Below are 26,652 nucleotides of genomic sequence, written 5' to 3'. Positions count from 1 at the left end.
TTCCCATGGTCGAATAGCCTACTGATGATTCACCAGAGGGCAGCTGGTGCCTGTGCTGATTGCATCCCAGCACAGATCGGTGTCTTCAAAAGGATGTGAAGGGAGGAGGAGGAGAAGAAGAGAAAATATCGCTCAGTCAGTCTTGTTGGTGCAGTATAATCCGTGCCAGCGCATGAGAGAGAGTCAGAACTTTCCAAAGAACTGAGGAGAACCGGAATCATCTTCAGACATTGTAACATGAAATCATCCACAAACACGCTCTTCAAAAATATACAAATATGTAGTGAGGTGCAGCCTCACCACACACGGCCTGCCGATCAGTACCAGAAGGAAGAATTGAGAGGTTTTCTGCAGCAAATAACTTGAGGTTTATAAAAGCGTCTCAGAATCAAACCACGTGAAGTTTCACATTTTTCAGTGTTTGGTCACTTCAGTCAAGGGCTCGTCGAAAGCCAACATTGGCTGCGATCTTTGTGTTAGATGTGGTGAGGTACCCCCCCCGGCCCACAAAGCTGCAGGAGTGACCACACGAGTGTGGGCTCAAAAAACAACCAGCACGCCTCTGCTCACGGACGTCGCCAAAGGTTAATGCTTTACCATCGATCACCCGTCAATGTTGGCTAACGGCGTCAGCCGTGGCTCAGTGAGCAGCACTCTCGCCTCTGAACCAGGAGGTCGTGGGTTCGAGTCCCCACTCCAGAGAAACGAGCACGTAATCTAGGGCTGACACTCCCAGTGCCAGTACTGAGGAAGTACTGCACTGTCAGAGGTGCTGTCTTTCGGATGAGACGTTAATCCGAGGCCCCGTCTGCCCTCTCAGGTGGACATAAAGGATCCTATGGCGGTATTTTGAAGAGCAGGGGAGTTCTCCCCAGTGTCCTGTCCAATATTTATCCCTCAACCAACACCACTAAAAAACAGATCATCTGGTCATTGTCTCATTGCAAATTGGCTGCCGCATTTCTTAACATTGCAACAGTGACTACACTTCTAAAGTGCTTCGGGACGTCCTGAGGTCATGAAAGGCACTGTAGAAATGCAAGTCTTTCTTTTTTTTCCTAAAGCAGTAACTGGTAAACAGCAATATTGTCCCACAAGTCAACTGAAGTTATCAGGGAGATTTCATTGTCTCTGGTAGAGCGATGGATTCAGTTCCTTTGGGTGCCATTTAATTCTGTTATCCACCAGTTTGCTTTTAAAAAACGTTCCCGTGTTTTCCCGGGATGTGGCCGACGCTGGCAAGGCTGCATTTCTTGCTCATCCCAAGTTGCCCTACGACGTTGAGCCTTCCGCTTTTGGATTGTTATTTTTTTTTAAAAAAGAACAACTGGGCCAGCTCGGCAGCCATTAACAGTCAACGAAGTGGCCTCTTGCGCCTCCACGATTTTCGTCGCTCCACCATTGGCGGCCGTGCCTTTAGCTGATCGGCCCTAAGCTCTGGCATTCCTTCCCTAAACCTCTCCGCCTCTCTCTCCTCCTTCAAAGCGCTCCTTAAAACCCACCTCTTTGACCAAGCTTTTGGTCACCTGTCCTAATATCTCCTTATGTGGCTCAGTGTCAAATTTTGTTTGAAAATCGTTCCTGTGAAGCACCTTGGGGCGTTTTACTACATTAAAGGCGCTATATAAATGCAAGTTGTTGTTATTTGTAGTGTGGGTACTAGATTCGGGAGTAAGCCAGAGCAGATAGGGAGAGTGGCAGGTTCCCTTGCCAGGACTAGTTGGGTTTTTAACGACAAACCAAACAACATTCATGTCAGCCCATAAATTACCAAATTTATTGAATTCACTTTCATAACTTGCCATGGTGAGATTTGAACTCACGACCTCTGGACCGCTAATCCATACCATACTGCAATACCGTGCCCATATTAAAATAGCACGCAAAGGATTTTCAGGTGAATGATCTAGCAAGCATGCTACCACACAAGCAATTAGACTTCCAAGGGGGGGGACACCAATGCATAATTCCCTCCAGTCTGAAAAACAACCATTCACCACTACTCTCTGCTTTCTGTCCCTTAGCCAATTTCGTATCTACGCAGCCGCTGTCCCTTTAATCCCATGTGCTTCAGTTTTGCTAACAAGTCTATTATGTGGTACTTTATCAAACGCCTTTTGAAAATCCGTATACACATCAACCCCCTACCCTCATCAACCCTCTCAGTTACTTCATCAAAGAACTCAATTAAGTTAGTCAAACACGATTTTCCTTTAACAAATCTATGCTGGCTTTCATTTATTAACCCATATTTTTCCAAGTGCCAATTAATTTTGTCCCGGATTAATGTCTCTAAAATTTCCCCATCACCGACTTCAGGCTGACTGGCCTGTAATTGCCGGGTTTATCCCTCTCCCTTTTTCTGAACAGCGGTGTAACATTTGCAATCCTCCAGTTATTCCTTATCATAAAGTTGGCGTCGTTCCTCGAACCTGGACTGCCTAAATACTTTAGCAGAGAGAGGAAAAAAAAAACTTTATTCTTCGGACGAGAGAAAGGAAAAGGGAAAAAAAAATAACCGAGTGCATTGCGCTCCCGTCCCCATATCTAAGGAGTATTGGAAGATTGTGGCCAGAGCCTCCGCAATTTCCACCCTCAGCAACCTAGGATGCATCCCATCCGGACCAGGTAACTTTTCTACTTTGAGCGCTGCCAACCTTTTTAATCTATTTTTATCCTATCCAATATTGCTACAACTTCCTCCTTTGCTGTGACAGAGGCAGCTTCCTCTTCTCCTAAGTATTCAGTTAGTAATGGTACAGGTTTAGGATCGAGATGGTGGGAGGGAGAGGGGAGGTGATGTTGCATCACATTCCCGACGCTTTTCGGGAAGCATCTTTATTTACCCAATAAAGATTGGGTAAATCTTTACCGACCATCTTTACTTACCTTAACTCTGGCATGGGAGGGCCACCTGCGAGTGGTAACCAGGGGCCTAGGAACAGGAGGAGGCCATTCGACCCCTCGAGCCTGTTCCGCCATTCAACGAGATCATGGCTGATCTGCGACCTAACTCCATATCCCTAAATACCATTGGTTAACAAAAAAAAAATCTATCAATCTCAGATTTAAAATTAACAACTGAGCTAGCATCAACTCGTTACGTTACATTGAAAAATCACAGTCCAATGGTGTCGTCGGTGCCTCAACCCCGGCAGCAGATCCACGGCGGGAGTCGAGGAGAGGCCAAGGTAAGTTAAAAAAATTACTTTTCTGTGGGATTCCCCGTGGGCCAGGAGGAGCATTAGAACCCACCCCCCCAACCCCGTCCCCCTGGCCCCTGCAAGGAGGCCTCCCCTTTCCCTCCCACCCTCGGCCGCCCAAGCCTATTCTCAAGTTTCCTGGGGTCCACGGACTCCTAACCTGATTTTTGCTCCTGCCCACCACCCCTGACACGAGAGAAAGGGTTGGGGGAAAGAGAGAGAGAGAGAGAGAGAGAGAGAGAAAAAGAGAGAGAGAAAAAGAGAGAGAGGGAAAAAAAGAGAAAAAAAGAGAAAGAGAGAAAGAGAGAGAGAGAAAGAGAGAGAGAGAGAGAGAGAGAGGGAAAAAAAAGGGAGAAAGAAGAGGGAGAGAAAGAAGAGAGGGAGTGAGAGAGAGAATTCACGACCTGAAGACATCCCAAAGCGCTTTACAGCCAATTAAGTACTTTTAAAGTGTAGTCACTGTTGAAATGTGGGGAACGTGGCAGCCTATTTGCGCACAGCAAGGTCCCACAAACAGCAATATGATAATTGACCAGATAATCTGTTTTTTTGTGATGTTGGTTGAGGGATAAATATTGGCCCGGGACACCGGGGAGAACTCCCCTGCTCTTCTTTGAAATAGTGGCCGTGGGATCTTTTACATCCACCCGAGAGGGCGGACGGAGCCTCGGGTTGAACGTCTCATCCGAAAGACGGCACCTCCGACAGTGCAGCACTCCCTCAGTACTGGCAACTGGGAGTGTCAGCCTGGACTTTGTGCTCAGATCTCTGGAGGGGGACTTGAACCCACGACCTTCTGACTCAGAGTCGAGAGCGATATCCACTGAGTCACAGCTGACACTTTAGACTCCATTTCTAGATACCATCACTGCAGAGAGATCAGTGACTTGGCAGTCAACTGTACCATAGTAAGAGGTGGATGTATTTTTCCCCATATCATCCCAAGGTGAAGATGGATGGTAACGTACTGTCAGATTCCCCCTGCAGCTAAACCTGTTAGAACAAATCAATGACTAGTCCATTTATGCTAATTGTGGAAACCTCACCTTGTTCTAATTCTGGGTTCAAACAGGACTATTATTAACGCTCTGTTAAAAAGAAACACATTCTGTAATTGCCTTTCAGTGTTTTATCCCATTTATACATGTGGTTATTAAAAAGTGAGAGTGTCACCATCAGAAAAAGCCTTATAAAAACATACACAATCCCACTGGATTAGCTCACGTCCTGTTTGTTTTTCCATGACGGTTCCTAAATTCCCCCCAACCCCCTCCCCAATATATCTGCTTAAAGAGGGATACTGATGACATCACTGGGGGAAAGTGCATGGGTGGAGCCAGCGAGTCTATCAGGAGGGAGACAAATTAAAATTGGTAGGACTAATAAATGAATTTATGTTAGTATGGGCTAATAAATGAAAGTCAGCTTGGATTTGTTGAAGGAAAATCGAGTTTGACTAACATGATTGAGTTCTTTGATGTAGTAACGGAGAGGGTTGATGAAGGTAGTGCAGTTGATGTTGTGTATATGGACTTTCAAAAGGCATTTGATAAAGTACCACATAATAGACTTGTTACCAAAATTGAAGCCCACGGGATTAAAGGGGCAGTGGTAGCATGGATACAAAATTGGCTAAGGGACAGAAAGCAGAGAGTAGTGGTGAACAATTGTTTTTAGACTGGAGGGAAGTATACAGTGGTGCTCCCCAAGGGTCGGTGTGTTGGGACCACTGCTCTTTTTGATATATATTAATGATCTGGACTTGAGTATACAGGGAATAATTTTAAAGTTTGCAGATGACACAAAACTCGGAAATGTAGCAAACAATATGGAGGATGGTAACAGACTTCAGGAGAACATGGGCAGACTGGGTGAAATGGGCAGAACACATAGCAGATGAAATTTAATGCAGAGAAGTGTGAAGCGATACATTTTGGTAGGAAGAATGAGGAGAGACAATATAAACTAAAAGGTACAATTTTAAAGGGAGTGCAGGAACAGAGAGGGTGTATGTACACAAATCTTTGAAGGTGGCAGGACAAGTTGAGAAGGCTGTTAAAAAAGCATATGGGATCCTGGGCTTTATTAATAGAGGCATAGAGTACAAAAGCAAGGAAGTTGTGCGACATCTTTATAAAACACTGGTTAGGCCTCAGCTGGAGTATTGTGTTCAATTCTGGGCACCACACTTTAGGAAGGATGTCAAGGCCTTGGAGAGGGTGCAGAGGAGATTTACCAGAATGGTACCAGGGATGAGGGACTTCAGTTAATGTGGAGAGACTGGAGAAGCTGGGGTTGTTCTCCTTAGAGCAGAGGGGAAATTTGATAGAGGTGTTCAAAATCATGAACGGTTTTGAGGTCCTGGAGAAGAATGAGGTGGAGGAGGAGAGCGTCTCTTCGATTCCAACAGCCTGCATTTATACAGCGCCTTTAACGTCGTAAAACGTCCCAAGGCATTTCACAGGAGCGATTATCAAGACAAAATTTGGCACCGAGCCACATAATAAGATATTAGGACAGGTGACCAAAAGCTTGGTCAAAAAGGTAGGTTTTAAGGAGGTCTTAAAGGAGGAGAGGTAGAGAGGGAAGACGTTTAGGGAGGGAATTCCAGAGCTTCGAGCCTAGGCAGCTGAAGGCACGGCCACCGATGGTGGGGCGACGAAAATCGGGGATGCACAAGAGGCCGGAATTGGAGGGGGTGCAGAGATCTCAAAGGAACAGGAGTAGGCCATTCAGCCCCTCGTGCCTGCTCCGCCATTTGATAAGATCATGGCTGATCTGTGATCTAACTCCATATACCTGCCTTTGGCCCATATCCCTTAATACCTTTGGTTGCCAAAAAGCTATCTATCTCAGATTTAAATTTAGCAATTGAGCTAGTATCAATTGCCATTTGCGGAAGAGAGTTCCAAACTTCTACCACCCTTTGTGTGTAGAAATGTTTTCTAATCTCGCTCCTGAAAGGTCTGGCTCTAATTTTTAGACTGTGCCCCCTACTCCTAGAATCCCCAACCAGCGGAAATAGTTTCTCTCTATCCACCCTATCTGTTCCCCTTAAAATCTTATAAACTTCGATCAGATCACTCCTTAACCTTCGAAACTCCAGAGAATACAACCCCAATTTGTGTAATCTCTCCTCGTAACTTAACCCTTGAAGTCCGGCTATCATTCTAGTAAACCTACGCTGCACTCCCTCCAAGGCCAATATGTCCTTCCGAAGGTGCGGTGCCCAGAACTGCTCACAGTACTCCACATGCGGTCTAACCAGGGTTTTGTATAGCTGCAGCATAACTTCTGCCCCCTTGTACTCCAGTCCTCTGGATATAAAGGCCAGCATTCCATTAGCCTTATTGATTGTTTTCTGCACCTGTTCATGACACTTCATCTCGGAGGGTTGTTGGGCCGGAGGAGGTTACAGAGATAGGGAGATGCAATGAAGATGCAGGAAGGAGGGGGAAGAGCGTGTCAGATGAGGTATTTGTAGTTTACAAATAAATAAATTGCACAACAGCAAACAAGATACCTTTAACGTTAAAAAGAACGAATGAACTCGCATTTATGTAGCGTCTTTCACTACTTGAGGACATCCCAAAGCCCTTTACACTCAATTATGTGCTTTATTTTGAAGTGTAGCCACTGTTGTAAATTAGGAATCGCGGCAGACAATCTGCACACAGCAAGTGCCCACAAACAGCAATGTGATAATGACAATGTGAAAATTTATGATTTTTTAAGTGATGTCGGTTTAGAGATAAATATTGTCCAGGACACCGGGGAGAACTCCCCTGCTCTTCTTCGAAATAGTGGCCGTGGGATCTTTTAATTCCACCTGAGAGGGCAGACGGGGCCCTCGGTTTAACAGCACCTCCCACAGTGTAGTGCTCCCTCAGTACTGCGCTGGAGTGTCAGCTTAGGCAATGTAGAAAGACGTTCTACTGCACTTCAATGGGTGGGGGGAAACGATAGTGGGATCAAACACTGAAAGACCAGGCATTTTAAGCTCCAGAACTGTTTAGAGCGGGGAAGAGGGAGGAGAAGAGGTCTCAGCCTCAGAAATTTCCACACACAGACACTGTTCAAACAGCTGAGATGAGAGCAACAAATATTTTCTTTTTTAAAAAAAAGGTACTTAAATGAATCTGGCGCCTGGATTTAATTAAACTACGACACTGGGTTTGTGAAAAATGAAAGAAATCTACATTTCTGAATGAGGAGGGAGAAAAAAAAAAAATCACAAGCTACATAATTAAAACGAGCGCCCGACGGGGCAAAGCAGCTATTATCTCTCAGGGCAGGAGACACCAAAAGCGGCAGAGGGTAGACGAGTTGCACAGCAGCCTTGAACGATGGCTGAGTTTGAGAGAGCTGCCGCCAAATCCTGCTCCACCACCAGTTCAAACCTCTTCCCTCCCCTCTTCCCCCACCCCCCCACCCCGCCTCAGCCGCCCGCCTGATCGGGCTGGTTCAGACGGGTCCCCTTCAGAGGCTTTGGTCCCAGTTCCACGGCTTCTTGGCAGCTGCAGGATCCTTGGCAGGGAGAGAGTTGTGAACCTGTAGCCTTTTGTGGGAAGAGTTTTCCAGATTTACACTACCCTTTGTGCGAAGAAGTGCTTCCTGACATCACCCCTGAACGGCCGAGCTCTAATTTTAAGGTTATGCCCCCTTGTTCTCGACTCCCCCAACTGGAGGAAATAGTTTCTCTCTATCTACCCTATCGAATCCTTAATCATCTTAAGCCTCAATTAGGTCACCCCTTAATCTTCTATACTCGAGGGAATACAAGCCTAGTCTATACAACCTGCCCTCATAATTTAACCCTTTTAGCCCCAGTATCATTCTGGTGAATCTGCGCTGCCCCCCCTCCAAGGCCAATATATCCTTCCTGAGGTGCGGTGCCCAGAACTGAACAGAGTCTCCAGTTGGGGTCTGACCAGAGCTTTATATAAACTGTAACATAACTTCCACCTCTTTGTATTCCAGCCCCCTCGAGATAAAGGCCAACATTCCTTTACCACACGGACTGCGGCGGTTCAAGAAGGCGGTTCACCACCACCTTCTCAAGGGGCAATTAGGGATGGGCAATAAATGCCGGCCTCGCCAGCGACGCCCACATCTCATGAACGTATTAAAAAAAAATTCCATTAGCCTTTTTAGTCGCTTTGCTATGTGGGGTAGGGGGTCCTCTAATACTTGCAAATTTCCTGGGGGTTGGGGGGGGGGGGGGGGGGATCCTAACTTGCAACGGCCAGTGTTGACTACCCAAAGGGAACCAGCACTATCGTTGCATCAGATTTTTTTTTTTCATTGGTTTACGGCAACGGGAATAACATTTTTTAATGTATTTGTTGGCGCACGAGCATAAGTGCAGAATGCAGAATTCAAGACACCAGTCTAGATCTTCTGAACGGTATTCTTTTAAAATAAATGGGTCGCTGCCAGCATTTTAAAATACGGCTGCATACAGCGACACCGCTCACTATGCCCGGCCAGAATGGAGACGATTGGGTAATGCCCCGTCAATCACGCCTGGAGACCGTAAATGACTGGGATTGATTTTACGCACATAATGTGTATTTTTTTTTTATTATTCGTTCATGGGATGTGGGCGTCGCTGGCGAGGCCGGCATTTAATATGTAACTATCCTCCACTCACTGCATTTCGCTGGAGAAATAACCCTGCTTTTATCAGGAGACTTTCCTGTAGTTTCGGGCATGAGTTCCGTTTGCTGAAGTTCGTAGAGACTCCGTTTAAATAGACTCCGCTGAGTAAATAGACTGTTTGCTGCAGCGCGCTGTTTAAATAGACTCTGTTTGCCGAGTAAATGGATTTTGTTTGCTGTAAAATAGACTGTTTGCTGTGAGTCCTGCCGTAAGTCCCGCCTCGCCGCCAACTCATTGGCTGACACGGTGGGGTCAATATTCACTCCGCTAAAATAGCGCCAACCCTAAAACCTGGACCACCGGGATCGGGGATTAGGAATCTAACCCTACGCTCCGGTTTGAAAATCTGTGCAATCGAATACATGAAACTTACAGCAAAGAAACAGGCCATTCGGCCCAACTGGTCTGTGCCGGTGTGTTTACGTTCCACACAATGCCTCCTCCCACCTTTACTTCATCTCCCCCTGAACTCAACTGTGAAGTAGTGCAAAAACAAAAAAGGATAAATTAGATAGATAAATAAGCTTCACATAACAGATGATTCTGTCTGTTTTGGGACTTCAGGGGGGGCATTGGTCCAGTATTCAGTTCACCTCAGTCTCAAAACACCGTCAATGTCGAAAGTGGTGTTGTTCTACCCCCTAGTGGTGAATGGTGGCACAGCAGCTTATGTTCGTGCTTTATTTCTTGCTGTCAGAAAGGCCAGGGACAGACAGAGAATTGCATTTATATAGAGCCTTCATCACATCTCTCAGAACTCCGCAAACGGCTTCAAACGCAATGAATTAGTTGCAGATAGCCACACTATTATTATTTCCCTTCCTTTTCCAAAGATATATAACCTGTTTCGACGTCTCATTTAAGAACGTACACCATCTTTAGAACGAGACAGCCACGCTGCACAATCCTACAAACAGCAGTGAGGTGAAGGTTATTTGGGAGTGTTGGTTGAAGGAGGAATGAATGTTGGCCAGGACACCGGGAGAACTCCCTGCCCTTCAGATACTGCCGGGGGGCCGTTAATGTCAACCCGAAATGAGTTTCTTATGTATATTTGTTCAATAGTAACATCAAAACAGGTTATAAAACAGCGGTTACAGAATATTTGGGGGAAAAAAAGGGAATAATTTTTTTTTAAAATGTAAACATAGTTTTACAAAAACATTTTAAGTTGTCGATTTAACCGTTTCAATCCTTTGATTTTACCTTTTTATTTCTCTTTTAATATTTCTGTAACCTGTTTTGATGTCTCATTTAAAAACATACACCGTTGTTAGAGCGAGTGATTTGGCACTGACTTCCATCACAAACCCCTCAAACTTCTATATCACCTGTACTGTGACCGGCTGCCCGAGTGACACAATGCTGAATTAAAAAGTCCCAGACTCTGTACCTGAGCCAAGGTGTCTGCCTTGACTCAGGTACAGAGAAACTATTTCCTCTGGTGGGGGATTCCAGAACAAGGGGGCACAATCTTAAAATAGAGCCAGGCCATTTAGGTGGGAAATCAGGAAGCACTTTTTCCACACAAAGGTTAGTGGAAATCTGGAACTCCCTCTCCTCTCCTCTCAGCAAAAGGCTGTGGATGCTGGGGGTCAATTGGAGCTTTTAAGACTGAGATCGATAGATTTTTGTTGGGTGAGGGTATCAAGGGATATGGAGTAAAGGTGGGTAAATGGAGTTGAGGTCCAGATCAGCCTTGATCTGATTGAATGGCGGGACAGGCTGGAAGGGCTGAACGGCCGCCTCCATCATTCAAATCCAGGTCCCTGAGGCGACAGGAGCGCGTCCTAACCCGTTTGCGTTTCCCACTCCCCCCCCCACCCCGGCCCAATCAGCCTGGCACAGATATCCCCCTCCAGTGCGGTAAGAGCAGCAGTGGCACCGGCTGTGCGCGGGCGACGTACGTACCATGCTCAGGGGGGCCTCGGTGCAGCGGAACGCCCAGTAGAAAGGGACCCCGGATAACTCGCTCCTCAGGCTGACTTTGAGCAGATCCCGAGCTCGCTCGCACGAGAGGCCGGGGAGCGGTTCGTGGACGCTGCCGCCCAGCAGGGGATCCATCGCTTCGCGCAGGCGCCGGCAGAACGCAGACACCGGGGCCTTCAGACGCTTGTTCAGTTCCTGCAAAGACAGAATTACATTCAGGACGATCTGCCAGGGTGATAAGCGAGCGAAAAGTGTCAGCCACAGAACCAGAGAAAGAAAGACTTGCAGAAAGCGTTTCACAGCCAATTAAGTACTTTTTTTTTAAAGTACGGTCGCTGTTGTAAACGTAGGAACCATGGCAGCCAACCACGGTCTCACAAAACAGCAATGCGATAATCATAGTATCATAATAGGTACAGCAGAGGAGAAGGCCATTCGGTCCATCGTGCCTGTGCCGGCTCTTTGAAAGAGCTACCCAATTAGTCCCACTCCGCCTCTCTTTCCCCCATGGCTCTGCAAATTTTTACCTTTCAAGTATTTATCCAATTCCCTTTTGAAAGTTATTATTGAATCTGCTTCCACCGCCCTTTCAGGCAGAGCATTCCAGGTCATTACAACTCGCTGAGTTAAAAAAAAAAGTTTCCTCATGTAGCCTCTGTCACTTTTGCCGATCACCTTAAATGTGTCCTCCCGACCCTTCTGCCACTGGAAACAGTCTCTCCTTATTTACTTTATCAAAACCCTTCATGATTTTGAACACCTCTATTAAATCTCCTCTTAACCTTCTGTGCTCTAAGGAGAACAATCCCAGCTTCTCCAGTCTCTCCACATAACTGAAATCCCTCATCCCTGGTACCATTCTAGTAAATCTCCTCTGCACCCTCTCCAAGGCCTTGACATCCTTCCTGAAGTGCAGTGCCCAGAATTGAACACAATACTCCAGGTGAGGCCTAACCAGTGTTTTATAAAGGTTTAGCACAACTTTCTTGCTTTTTTGTACTGCCACCTTCAAAGGTTTGTCTACATATACCCCCAGGTGTCTCTGTTCCTGCACCCCCCTACAAAATTGTACCATTTAGTTTATATTGCCTCTCCTCATTCTTCCTACCAAAATGCATCACTTCACACTTTTCTGCGTTAAATTTAATCTGCCATGTGTCTGCTCATTTCACCAGTCTTTGTCCTCCCGTAATCTGTTACAATCCCCCACATTGTTTACTACATTTTCCAGTTTTGTGTCACCTGCAAACTTTGAAACTTTACCCTCTATTCCCAAGTCCAGGTCATTAGTATATATCAAAAAGAGCAGTGGTCCTAATACTGACCCCTGGGGAACACCACTGTGGACTTCTGCTTTCTGTCCCTGAGCCAATTCTGTATCCACGCTGCCACTGTCCCTTTAATCCCATGGGCTTTAATTGTGCTAACAAGTCTATTGTGTAGTACTTTATCAAACGCCTTTTGAAAGTCCATATACACAATATCAACTGCACTACCCTCATCAACCCTCTCCATTACTTCATTAAAGAACTCAATCAAGTTAGTCAAACACGATTTGCCTTTAACAGATCGTGCTGACTTTCATTTATTAACCCATACTTTTCCAAGAGGCAATTAATTTGTCCTGGACTATTGTCTCTAAAGGTTTTCCCACCACCTATGTTAGGCTGACTGGCCTGTAATTGTCGGGTTTATCCCTCTCCCCTTTTTTGAACAGGGGTGTAACACTTGCAATCCTCCAGTCCTCCGACACCGTCCCCATATCTAAGGAGGATTGGAAGATTGTGGCCAGAGCCTCCGCAATTTCCACCCTTACTTCCCTCAGTAACCTAGGATGCAACCCATCCGGACTGAGTGACTTTTCTACTTTGAGTACTGCCAATCTTTTAAGTACCTTCTCTTTATCTATTTTTATCCCATCCAATATCACTACTACCTCCTCCTTTACTGCGACATTGGCAGCATCCTCTTCTCTAATGAAGACCGATGTGAAATATTCATTTACTACCTCAGTCGTGCCCTCTGCCTCCACAAGATGTTCTTTTACGTCCCTAATCGGCCCCACCTTTCCTTTGACTACTCTTTTACTATTTATATGTTTATAAAAGACCTTTGGGCTCCCTTTTATGTTAGCCGCTAATCCACTCATATTCTCTCTTTGCCCCTCCTATTCCCTTTTTTAAATCTCCTCTGTACTTTCTGTTTTCAGCCTGGTTCGCTACTATATTATGAAGCTTGCATTCCTCATAAGCCTCATTTTTTTGTTTCATTTTAATATCTACATCTTTGGTCATCCAGGGAGCTCTGGTTTTGGATGCCCTTCCTTTCCCCATCATAGGAATGTGTCTACTCTGTACCCGAACCATCTCCTCCTTGAAGGCCTCCCATTGTTCTATTACTGTTTTGCCACCAATTTTTGATTCCAATCCACCTGGGCAAGATCCCTTTTTAAACTCACTGAAATTTGCCCTCCTCCAGTTAAGTATTTTTACATTTGATTATTCCTTGTCTTTTTCCGTAACTATTCTAAACCTGATATTATGATCACTGTTCCCCAAATGCTCCCCCACTGAAACCTGCCCCACTTCATTGCCCAGAACTAGATCCACATAGTTGGGCTGGAAATACATTGTTCCAGAAAGTTCTCGAACACATTTTAGGAATTCCTCCGCCTCTTTGCTCTTCACACTGCTACTGTCCAGTCTATATTTGGATAATTGAAGTCCCCCATTATCACTACTCTATAGTTCTTGCAACTTTCTGTAATTTGCCTGCAAATTTTCACCTCTATCTCCTTCCCACTATTTGGTGGCCTACAGTATAAGAACATAAGAAATAGGAGCAGGAGTAGGCCAATCGGCCCCTCGAGCCTGCTCCACCATTCAATAAGATCATGGCTGATCTGATCCTAACCTCAAATTTAAATTCATGTCCAATTTCCTGCCTGCTCCCCGTAACCCCTAATTCCCTTTACTTCGAGGAAACTGTCGATTTCTGTTTTAAATTTATTTAATGATGTAGCTTCCACAGCTTCCTGGGGCAGCAAATTCCACAGACCTACTACCCTCTGAGTGAAGAAGTTTCTCCTCATCTCAGTTTCGAAAGAGCAGCCCCTTATTCTAAGATTATGCCCTCCAGTTCTAGTTTCACCCATCCTTGGGAACATCCTTACCGCATCCACCCGATCAAGCCCCTTCACAATCTTATATGTTTCAATAAGATCGCCTCTCATTCTTCTGAACTCCAATGAGTAGAGTCCCAATCTACTCAGCCTCTCCTCATATGTCCGCCCCCTCATCCCCGGGATTAACCGAGTGAACCTTCTTTGTACTGCCTCGAGAGCAAGTATGTCTTTTCTTAAGTATGGACACCAAAACTGTATGCAGTATTCCAGGTGCGGTCTCACCAATACCTTATATAACTGCAGCAATACCTCCCTGTTTTTATATTCTATCCCCCGAGCAATAAAAGCCAACATTCCGTTGGCCTTCTTGATCACCTGCTGCACCTGCATGCTAACTTTTTGATTTTCTTGCAGTAGGACCCCCAGATCCCCTTGTACTGCAGTACTTTCCAGTTTCTCGCCATTAAGATAATAACTTGCTCTCTGATTTTTCCTGCCAAAGTGCATAACCTCACATTTTCCAATATTGTATTGCATCTGCCAAATCTCCGCCCACTCACCCAGCCTGTCTATATTCCCCCTGTAGGTTTTTTATGTCCTCCTCACTCTCCACTTTCCCTCCCATCTTTGTATCATCTGCAAACTTTGATACGTTACACTCGGTCCCCTCCTCCAAATCGTTAATATAGATTGTAAAGAGCTGGGGGCCCAGCACCAACCCCTGCGGAACACCACTGCCTACTGGTTGCCAGTCCGAGAATGAACCATTTATCCCAACTCTCTGCTTCCTGTTAGATAACCAATCCTCCACCCATGCCAGAATATTACCCCCAATCCAGTGATTCTTTATCTTGAGTAATAATCTTTTATGTGGCACCTTGTCGAATGCCTTCTGGAAGTCTAAATACACTATGTCCACTGGTTCCCCTTTATCCACCCTGTACGTTATGTCCTCAAAGAACTCAAGCAAATTTGTCAGACATGACTTCCCCTTCGTAAAGCCATGCTGACTTTGTCCTATAAAATGATGTTTATCCAAATGTTCTGCTACTGTCTCCTTAAGAATAGACTCCAAAATATTACCCACCACAGATGTTAGGCTAACTGGTCTATAATTTCCAGCCTTCTGCCTACTACCCTTTTTAAATAAGGGTGTTTCATTAGCAGTTTTCCAATATGCCGGGACCTTTGCCGAGTCCAGAGAATTTCGGAAAATTATTACCAAAGCATCCACAATCCCTACTGCCACTTCCCTCAAGACCCTAGGATGTAAGCCATCAGGTCCAGGGGATTTATCCGCCTTGAGTCCCATTATTTTACTGAGTACCAATTCCTTAGTGATTTTAATCGTATTTAGCTCCTCCCCCCGTAGAGTCCCCTGTTTGTCCAGTGTTGGGATATTCTTCGTGTCCTCTACCGTAAAGACTGAAACAAAATATTTGTTCAGCATTTTTGCCATCTCCATGTTTCCCACCATTAATTTCCCGGTCTCATCCTCTAAGGGACCTACGTTTGCCTTAGCCACCCTTTTTCTTTTTATATAACTGTAGAAACTCTTGCTATCTGTTTTTATATTTTTGGCTAATTTATTTTCATAATCTATCTTCCCTTTCTTAATCAATCCTTTCGTTACTTTTTGCTGTCTTTTGAAGACTTCCCAATCTCCTATCCTCCCACTAAGTTTGGCTACCTTACATGTCCTTGTTTTTGGTCGGATACTGTCCTTAATTTCTTAACTTAGCCACGGATGGCTGTCATTTCTTTTACACCCTTTTTTCCTCAGTGGAATATATTTTTTTTGAAAGTTGTAAAATAACTCCTTAAATGAACACCACTGCTCATGTACCGTCTTACCCTTTAATCTATTTTCCCAGTCCATTTTAATCAATTCCGCTCTCATACCATCATAATCTCCTTTATTCAAACTCAGTACGCTTGTTTGAGAGCCAACCTTCTCACCCTCTAATTGGATATGGAATGTAACCATGTTATGGTCACTCATTCCAAGGGGATCCTTAACTAGGACATTATTAATTAATCCTGGCTCATTACACAGGACCAGGTCCAAGGTTGCCCGCCCCCTTGTAGGATCAGTTACATACTGCTCAAGAAATCCATCCCTAATACACTCAATAAACTCTTCCTCAAGGCTGCCCTGCCCAATTTGATTTGTCCAGTTAATATGATAGTTAAAATCCCCCATAATTATAGCTGTTCCCTTATTACATGCCCCGACTATTTCCTGATTAATACTTCTTCCAGCAGAGTTGCAACTATTAGGAGGCCTATATACTACGCCCACGAGTGTTTTTTGCCCCTTATTATTCCTTATCTCTACCCAAACTGTTTCATTATCCTGATCCTTTGTCCCAATATAATTTCTCTGTATTACAGTGATTCCTTCCTTTATTAACATAGCCACCCCACCTCCCCTTCCTTCCTGCCTGTCCTTCCTGATTGTTAAATACCCTGGCATATTTAATTCCCAGTCGTTGTCACCCTGCAGCCATGTTTCTGTAATGGCCACAAGATCATACCCATACGTAGTTATTTGTGCCGTTAACTCGTCCATTTTGTTATGAATGCTACGTGCATTCAGATAAAGAACTTTCAAATATGTTTTGTGACACTTCGTTCCTGCTTTTTCCTTTTTTAACACTTTACCTTTTACTCCATACCTTCTGTCCCTTCCTGACACGCTTTAGTATACACCCTGTAGTGAAATAGCTCCTATATTGTTCCTTAATTCTAAACAAATAGATTCTGTCTTTGACCCCTCAACTGCATCATCCCTTTCTAGTGCTATAATAGTTTATTTGATCAATACTGCCACCCCCCCACTTTCTTTCCTGAATACCTTGTAGCAGGAATATTAAGTACCCAAATCCTCCCCTTCTTTGAGCTAAGTCTCTGTTATTGTCTCTGTATCATAATCCCATGTGTCAACTTGAGCCTGCAGCTCACCAACCTTATTTACCACACTACATGCATTTACGCACATGCACGCTAAACTCATCTTAGATTGCCTCTCATTTGCTCCCTGTCTGATCCCCTCCTATTTAAAAACATAAGAAATTGGAGCAGGAGTAGGCCATACGGCCCCTCGAGCCTGCTCCGCCATTCAATCAGATCATGGCTGATCTTCGACCTCAACTCCACTTTCCCACCCGATCCCCATATCCCTTGATTCCCCTAGAGTCCAAAAATCTATCGATCTCAGCCTCAATGAAATCCAAAGATTCACAATCATCTGAGTGAAGAAATTTCTCATCTCAGTCCTAAATGGCCGACCCCTTATCCTGCGACTATGCCCCCCAGTTCTAGACTCTCCAGCCAGGGGAACAGTCTCTCAGCATCTACCCTGTCAAGCCCCCTGAGAATCTTATACGTTTCAATGAGATCAGATCTCATTCTTCCAAACCCCAGAGAGTATAGGCCCATTCTACTCAATCTCTCATCGGTCAATCTCTCATCTCAGGAATCAATCTAGTGAACCTTCGTTGTACCGCCTCTAAAGGTAAACATATCCTTCCTTAGGTAAGGAGACCAAAACTGTACACAGTACTCCAGGTGCGGTCTCACCAAAGCCCTGTACAATTGTAGCCATGATGTGGAGATGCCGGTGATGGACTGGGGTGGACAAATGTAAGGAATCTTACGACACCAGGTTATAGTCCAACAAATCTATTTTAAAATCACAAGCTTTCGGAGATTATCCCCTTCGTCACCTGACGAAGGGGATAATCTCCGAAAGCTTGTGATTTTAAAATAAATTTGTTGGACTATAACCTGGTGTTGTAAGATTCCTTACATTTGTACAATTGTAGTAAGACTTCCTTACTCTTGTACTCCAACCCCCTTGCAATAAAGGCCAACATACCATTTGCCTTCCTTTTTGCTTGCTGTGCCTGCATGTTAACTTTCTGTGTTTTGTGTACAAGGACACCCAAATCCCTCTGAACACCAGCATTTAATCGTTTCTCACCATTTAAAAAATATTCTTTACTCAAGTGCTACTGGTCCCTCCCAGTCCTCTGTGCACCTTATTTCTCCTCTCTAACGTTTCATCCTGGTGCCCAGATAACCTGTTTTTTTTAAAGTGATGCGGCTTGAGCGGTAAATGTTGGCCCAGGACACCGGGGAGGACGCCCCTGCTCCTTCTCGAATAGTGGCCATGGGATCTTTTACATCCACCCGAGGGGGAGTTCGGTTTGACGTCTCATCTGAAAGACGGCACCTCCGACATTGCAGCACTCCCTCAGCACTGCACCGGAAGTGTCAGCCGGGAATACGTGCGCGAGCCTCTGGAGCGGGGCTTGAACCCGCGACCTTCTGACTCAGGAGGTGAGAGGGTGCTACCCACTGAGCCACGTCTGTAAGGCGCTTTGGGACGTTCTGAGGTCATTAAAAGGAGTTATATAAGTGCAAATTCTTTCTTTCTTTGTCCACGCTGCCTGAATGACTCTTCAACGACCTCTGAAGTGGTTTGGCAAGCCACGCATTCGCTTAGGAATGGGCAATAAAAGCAACCTCGTCAGTCTCACCACATCCCAAGAATAAATATTTAACAACATTTTTTTTTTTGAAACCAGTCTGCAGACAGGTTGCGGGGTGGAAGGGAGAGGGACGCTGGTAGACGGGGAACGTCCAAGCCACACATCCACCAGATACATCCACACACAAAGAGGAGAATCCAGCCCTGGATGATGAAAGCGAAAATATTCCATTTTCCCAGCGCTGAGCTCCCTCACCTTGCTGCGCACAACACTCAGCAAAACATTCTGGGATCCACTATACGAGTAATTTGAGACGTGACGTGTGGTGAGTGTAACAGGCTCGGGGGGCGGAACAGGTGACTTTGGACCTCTGGTTCCCAAAGCTCTCCCCCACTGGGGGTTTTCCTTGCCTCATGTCTGGGTCTGCTGCAGACTCATTGGTAGAGATTAATTGCTATCAAGCTCTGATCAGACCATATTTAGAGAACTGCATTCAGTTCTGGGCACCGCAACTCAGGAAGGATATACTGGCCTTGGAGGGGTTGCAGCATAGATTCACCAGAATGATACTGGGGCTAAAAGGGTTAAATTATGAGGACAGGTTGCATAGACTAGGCTTGTATTCCCTCAGGTACAGAAGATTAAGGGGTGATCTAATTGAGGCGTTTACGATTAAAGGGTTCGATAGGGTAGATAGAAACTATTTTCTCCGATGGGGGGAATCCAGAACAAGGGGGCATAACCTTAAAATTAGAGCTAGGCTGTTCAGGGGTGATGTCAGGAAGCACTTCTTCACACAAAGGGGAGTGGAAATCTGGAACTCTCTTCCCCCAAAAAGCTGTTGAGGCTGGGGGTCAATTGAAAATTTCAAAACTGAGATTTGTAGATTTTTGTTAAGCAACGGACAAAAAAGATCTACACACGGAGGCAGAGGGCATGACTGAGGTGCCCTCATCTGTCTTTACCAAGGAAGAAGATGCTGCCAAAGGCACAGTAAAAGGAGGAGGTAGTTGAGATACTGGATGGGTTAAAAATTGATAAAGAGGAGCTATTAGAAAGGCTGGCTGTACTCAAAGTAGACAAGTCACCCGGTCTGGATGGGATCCATCCCAGGTTGCAGAGGGAAGTAAGGGTGGAAATTGCGGAGGTACTGGCCATAATCTTCCAAACATTGAGGGGAGAGAGAGGGAAACCGGGGAATTATAGACCAGTTAGCCTAACATCTGTTGTGGGGAAAATGCTGGAGTCTATAATTAAGGGTAGGGTGACTGAACACCTCGAGAATTTTCAGTTAATCAGAGAGAGCCAGCATGGATTTGTGAAAGGTAGGTCGTGCCTGACAAACCTGATTGAATTTTTTGAAGAGGTGACTAAAGTAGTGGACAGGGGAATGTCAATGGATGTTATTTATATGGACTTCCAGAAGGCATTTGATAAGGTCCCACATAAGAGACTGTTAGCTAAGATAGAAGCCCATGGAATCGGGGGAAAAGTACGGACTTGGCTAGGAAGTTAGCTGAGCGAAAGATGACAGAGAGTAGGGATAATGGGAAGGTACTCACATTGGCAGGATGTGATTAGTGGAGTCCTGCAGGAATCTGTCTTGGGGCCTCAATTATTCACAATATTTATTAACGACTTAGATGAAGGCATAGAAAGTCTCATGTCTAAGTTTGCCGATGACACAAAGATTGGTGGCATTGTAAGCAGTGTGGACGAAAACATAAAATTACAAAGCGATATTGATAGATTAGGTGAATGGGCAAAACTGTGGCAAATGGAATTCAATGTAGACAAATGTGAGGTCATCCACTTTGGATCAAAAAAGGATAGAACAGGGTACTTTCTAAATGGTAAAAAGTTAAAAACAGTGGGTGTCCAAAGGGACTTAGGGGTTTAGGTACATAGATCATTGAAGTGTCATGAACAGGTACAGAAAATAATCAAGAAGGCAAATGGAATGCTGGCCTTTATATCTAGAGGACTGGAGTACAAGGGGGCAGAAGTTATGCTGCAGCTATACAAAACCCTGGTTAGACCGCACCTGGAGTACTGTGAGCAGTTCTGGGCACCGCACCTTTGGAGGGAGTGCAGCGTAGGTTTACTCGAATGATACCCGGACTTCAAGGGTTAAGTTACGAGGAGAGATTACACAAATTGGGGTTGTATTCTCTAGAGTTTCAAAGGTTAAGGGGTGATCTGATCAAAGTTTATAAGATATTAAGGGGAACAGATAGGGTGGATAGAGAGAAACTATATCCACTGGTTGGGGATTCTAGGAGTAGGGGGCACAGTCTAAAAATTAGAGCCAGACCTTTCAGGAGTGAGATTAGAAAACATTTCTACACACAAAGGGTTGTAGAAGTTTGGAACTCTCTTCCGCAAACGGCAATTGATACTAGCTCAATTGCTAAATTTAAATCTGAGATAGATAGCTTTTTGGCAACCAAAGGTATTAAGGGATATGGGCCAAAGGCAGGTATATGGAGCTAGATCACAGATCAGCCATGATCTTATCAAATGGCGGAGCAGGCACGAGGGGCTGAATGGCCTACTCCTATTCCTATGTTCCTATCCTTAGATACAGGCGGTGGTGCCGGAGGATTAGAGAATTGAAAATGTTACACCCTTGTTCAAAAAAGGATGCAAGGATAAACCCAGCAACTACAAGCCAGTCAGTTTAACCTCGGGGGTGGGAAAACTTTTAGAAACGATAATCTGGGACAAAGTTAATAGTCACTTGGACAAATGTGGATTAATTAAAGAACGCCAGCACGGATTTGTTAAAGGCAAATCATGTTTAACTAACTTGATTGAGTTTTTTGATGAGGTAACAGAGAGGGTAGATGAGGGCAATGTGGATGATGTGGTGTATACGGACTTCTGAAAGGTGTTTGATAAAGTGACGAATAGGCTTGTCAAAGTTGAAGCCCATGGAATAAAAGGGGCAGTGGCAGCAGAAATTGGCGAAGTGACAGGAAACAGAGAGTAGTGGTGAACGGTTGTTTTTCGGACTGGAGGGAGGTACACAGTGGTGTTCCCCAGGGGTTGGTACTAGGACCACTGCTTTTCTTAATATATATTAATGACTTGGACTTGGGTGCACAGGGCACAATTTCAAAATCTGCAGATGATACAAGTGTAGTGAACAGTGAGGAGGATAGTGATAGACTTCAAGAGGACATAGACATGCTGGTGGAATGGGCGGACACGTGGCAGATGAAATTTAACGCAGAAAAGTGCAAAGTGATACATTCTGGTAGGAAGAACGATGAGAGGCAATATAAACTAAAGGGTACAATTCTAAAAGGGGTGCAGGAGCAGAGGTCTGGGGGTGTATGTGCACAAATCTTTGAAGGTGGCATGGCAGGTTGAGAAAGTGGTTAAAAAAGCATATGGGATCCTGGGCTTTATAAATAGAGGCATAGAGTACAAAAGCAAGGAAATTATGATAAACCTTTATAAAACACTGGTTTGGCCACAACTGGAGTATGGTGTCCAGTTCTGGGAACCGCACTTTTGGAAGGACGTGAAGGCCTTAGAGAGGGTGCAGAACAGATTTACTGGAATGATTCCAGGGATGAAGGACTTCAGTTACGTGGATAGACTGGAGAAGCTGGGGTTGTTCACCTTAGAGCAGAGAAGATTAAGGGGACATTTGATAGAGGTGTTCAAAATCATGAAGGGCCTAGACAGAGTAGATAGAGAGAAACTGTTCCCATTGGCGGAAGGGTCAAGAAGCAGAGTACATAGATTTAAGGTGATTGGTAAAAGAACCAAAGGCGACATGAGGAAAAACGCTTTTACACAGCGAATGGTTGTGATCTGGAATGCACTGCCCGAGGGGGTGGTGGAAGCAGATTCAATCATGGCCTTCAAAAGGGAACTGGATAAATACTTGAAGGGAAAAAATTTGCAGGGCTGGACACAATACTCCAGTTGTGGCCAAACCAGTGTTTTATAAAGGTTCATCATGACTCCCTTGCTTTTACACTTTATATGTCTCTATTTAAAAGGCCCAGGATCCAGTCTGCTTTTTTAACCACTTTCTCAACCTGTCCTGCCACCTTCAATGATTTGTACACATTTACCCCCAGATCTCTCTGTTCCTGTACCCCTTTTAGAATTGTGCCTTCTAGTTTATATTGCCTCTCCTCGTTCTTCCAACCGAAATGCATCACCTCACATTTTTCTGCGTTAAATTTCATCTGCCATGTGTCCGCCTATGCCACCAGCCTGTCTATATCCTTTTGAAGTCTATCACTATGCTCCTCACTGTTCACTACCATTCCAAGTTTCCTGTCATCTACAAATATTGAAATTGTGCCCTGTACACCCAAGTCCAAGGCATTAATATATATCAAGAAAAGCAGTGGTCCCAGCACCTCCCTCTAGTCTAAAAAACAACTGTTCACCACTACTCTGTTTCTTGTACCTTAGTCAATTCTGAATCCATGTTGCTACTGCCCCCTGTATTCCATGGGCCACAATCTTAATGATAAGCCTACCATGCAGTACTTTATCAAATGACTTTTGAAAGTCCATATACACCACATCAATTACATTGCCCTCATCTACCCTCTCCGTTATCTCATCAAAAAACTCTATCAGGTTAGTTAAACACAATTTGCCTGTAACAAGGCCGTGCTGACTTTCCCTAATCAATCCACACTCGTCCAAGTGACTGCTAATTCTGTCCCGGATTATCGTTTCTAAATGTTTCCCCACCACGAGGTTAAACTGACTGGCCTGTAGTTGCTGGGTTTATCCTTACACCCTTTTTTGAACAAGGGTGCAACATTTGCAATTCTCCAGTCCTCTGGCACCACCCCCGTATCTAAGGATGTTTGGAAGATTATGGCCAGTACGTCCGCAATTTCCACCCTTCCTTCCCTCAGCAATCTAGGATGCATCCCATCCGGACCAGGTGACCTATCTACTTTAAGTACAGCTAGCCTTTCTAGTACCTCGTCTTTATCAATTTTTAGCCCATCCAGTATCTCAACTATATCTGTATGCAAACTTCAAAATTATTCCCTGTATATCCAAGTCCAGGTCATTAATATATATCAAAAATAGCAGTGGTCCCAATACCAACCCCTGGGGAACACCAGTGTAAACTTCCCTCCGGTCTGAAAAACAACCGTTCACCAGTATTCTCTGCTTTCCGTGCCCTAGCCAATTTTATATCCACGCTGCCACTGTCCATTTAATCCCAAAGGCTTTAATTTTGCTTACAAGTCTATTATGTGGTACCACATCAAATATGGTGTAGGATATTTGTTTTACTCTATTATATCGTATATTCTATTGTATAAAATTCTTAGAGGGCTTGACAGGGTAGATGCTGTGAGGCTGTTTCCCGTACCTGGAGAGTCTAGAACTAGGGATCATAGCCTCCGGATAAGGGGGTGGTCATTTAGGACCGAGGTGAGGAAATTTTCTTCACCTAGAGGGTTGTGAATCATTGGAATTCTCTACCCCAGAGGGCTGTGGATGGTCAGTCATTGAGTATATTCAAGACTGAGGTCGGTAGATTTTCGGACACTAAGGGAATCAAGGGATATGGGGATCGGGCGGGAAAGTGGAGTTGAGGTAAAAGATCAGCCGTGATCTTATCGAATGGCGGAGCAGGCTCGATGGGCCGAATGGCTTCCTTCTGTACTGTATGATTCTAAGGGTATTAAGGGATCCGGAACCAAGGCAGGTAAATGGAGTTAAGATGCAGATCAGACATGATCTAAGTGAATGGTGGAACAGGCTCGAGGGGCTGAATGGCCTCATCCTGTTCCTATGATTAGTCAACAGCTCCATTATCGTTGTATCAAGCACCAGGATGCTGGAAGGTGATCTAGATGGACCTGGGTCTTTTTACGTCTCGCTATGACCATGTTCCTAACATTGCACTAGAAGACGTACCTGGGCCCTTTGTTTGAGATCATCTGGGTTCATCTCCTCACACCAGACGGAGTCGAGATCCGAGAGCATCAGCCTATAGGCGGTGTCGCTGAACGAGGCCTTCAGCAGGAAGGAAGAGTCACCGATGCGCACGGAGATCCATGGCTGGACGAGGAGGTCATCAGCCAAACTCTCTAACTCCGCCATTCGTCGGGAGGCTCCGGGGTTAGCGCTGCAGGCAATGTTCTCTGGGAAACGTCAGCTCCTGCTTTAGCCTCGGAAATCCTGAAATGAGGGGGGGGAAAAAATTAGGACCGGGAAAAGTCCATTGGGCCCAACAAGCACATTCTCTTCTCCGAGATCAACCCCACTGCTTCACCGCATCCCTCAATCCCATCTCTCTGCAGAAACAAACTAGTCGCCTCTTGAACGCATGTACAATGCGCACTTGGAACAGCATTCCCTGGTACTCTTGGATGATATAAATCTTACCTGTCAGCCTTGGCTCAGTGGTAGCACTCTCGCCTCTCAGTCATAATGTTGAGGATCTTACAACACCGGGTTACAGTCCAACAGTTTTATTTGAAAATCACAAGCTTTCGGAGCTTACCTCCTTCGTCAGGTGAGTGACGTCACTCACCTGACGAAGGAGGTAAGCTCCGAAAGCTTGTGATTTTCAAATAAAACTGTTGGACTATAACCCGGTGTTGTAAGATCCTCCACATTTGTCCACCCCAGTCCATCACCGGCATCTCCACATCTTAATGTTGAGGGTTCAAATGCCCCCCTCCCTTCACCCCACCATTACCTCTAGGCCATAAGCTCCGGAATTCCCTCCCTAAATCTCTCCGCCTCTCTATCCTCCTTTAGGATGCTCCTTAAAACCTACCTCTTTGTCACCTGTCCTAATATCTCTTTATGTGGCCCGGTGTCAATCTCTTGTCTGATTACGCTCCTGAGAAGTGCTTTGGGACATTTCATTACATTAGAGGCGCTATATAAATGCAAGTGATCAAGCACTTTTCCTGACAACACACCCCAGCCTATGATCACCCTGCTCTCACTATCGAATCAAAGCACATTGAGCAGCGAGTTGTTATGATCTGGAATCCACTTCCTGAAAGGGCGGTGGAAGCAGATTCAATAGTAACTTTCAAAAGGGAATTGGATAAATACTTGAAGGGGAGAAAACCTGCAGGGAGTGGGGGGGGGGGGGGGGGGGGGAGTGGGGCTAATTTGATAGTTCTTTCACCGAATGGCCTCCTTCGGTGCTGCATGATTCTATGTGAGCGCTGGATTGGGCCCAGCTTCCATGCCCTCTGGGGAAAGTGTGGGTGAGAGGGTGAGAGCAGATTAAACTGCCTGCCAGCACTCGCACACAAAGACTGGCCACTCGGGCAGGTGCGAGCTGCAGGCGCCCTCCGACCTGTAGACCAGCAAGAGTCACAACAGTCAGGAGAGAAAAAAGGCATTCGCCCCCCACGTCCCCCACCCCACCCACGCCCCCCACCACCTCACCCACGCCCCCCACCACCTCACCCACGCCCCCCACCACCTCACCCACGCCCCCCACCACCTCACCCACGCCCCCCACCACCGATGTTGAGGCTAACTGTTTCTCTAAACTCTCTTGCAGGTCACCGTGGTAAAACTGAGAGTGGACAATACCCAGCATCCCTCACAGTCCCACTCCTTCCCTCCATAACACTTTTTTTTGTTTAAAATGATGGAAATATCAACACAGAGCTAAGAAGGTGGTGAAACTGGTCCTTGGCAGTACAGCAATAGTGAACCGGCAGTCAGTTTTCACACTGACCCATTTTCTTCTCATAAAATTACATAGAATTTACAGCACAAAAACAGGCCATTCGGCCCGACAGGTCCGTGCTGGTGTTTATGCTCCACATGTGCCTCCACCCACCCCTCTTCATCTCACTCTTATCAGTATAGCCTTCTATTCCTTTCTCCCTCATGTGTTTATCTAGCTTCCCCTTAGAAGAGGAGATCAAAAAAGATATAAAGTCATTTAAGATAGAAAGGGGGAAGATAATTGATAAACTAATCAAATTTAGAGAGGATAAAACCCCTGGTCCAGATCGATTGCATCCACACATATTAGAAGTAGTTCAGGAAGAGGGCAGACAGCTTATGTGATTCTTATATTTAAAAAGGGAGATAGAACAAGTCCAGGGAACTATAGACCGGTTAGCTTAACGTTGGTGGTAGGAAGGATAATGGAATCTTTACTCAAGCTGTAATAGAAAAAAAATCTAGAAAATGAAAATATAATAAAGAATAGTCAGCACGGATTTCAAAAGGGAAGATCATGCTTGACCAACCT

General features: G+C 45.2%; 1 protein-coding gene across 1 annotated transcript in view; it reads right to left on the bottom strand.

Moving 5' to 3' along the window:
- Positions 1 to 26,652, bottom strand: part of nhej1 (nonhomologous end-joining factor 1) — a 261,649-nt gene that overhangs the window by 229,244 nt on the left and 5,753 nt on the right. The window contains exons 2-3 of the mRNA XM_067987030.1: positions 24,333 to 24,596; positions 10,776 to 10,988 (exon numbers count right to left, since the gene is read on the bottom strand). Of these exons, the coding sequence (XP_067843131.1) occupies positions 10,776 to 10,988; positions 24,333 to 24,518 (399 nt within the window). The 5' untranslated portion in view covers positions 24,519 to 24,596. The remainder of the gene's footprint in view (positions 1 to 10,775; positions 10,989 to 24,332; positions 24,597 to 26,652) is intronic.

Source organism: Heptranchias perlo, chromosome 7, assembly GCF_035084215.1.
Source record: "Heptranchias perlo isolate sHepPer1 chromosome 7, sHepPer1.hap1, whole genome shotgun sequence".
NCBI classification, from domain to species: Eukaryota; Metazoa; Chordata; class Chondrichthyes; order Hexanchiformes; family Hexanchidae; genus Heptranchias; species Heptranchias perlo.
Note: the sequence above shows the minus strand (reverse complement) of the source record. Positions and strands in the feature narration are given on the sequence as shown.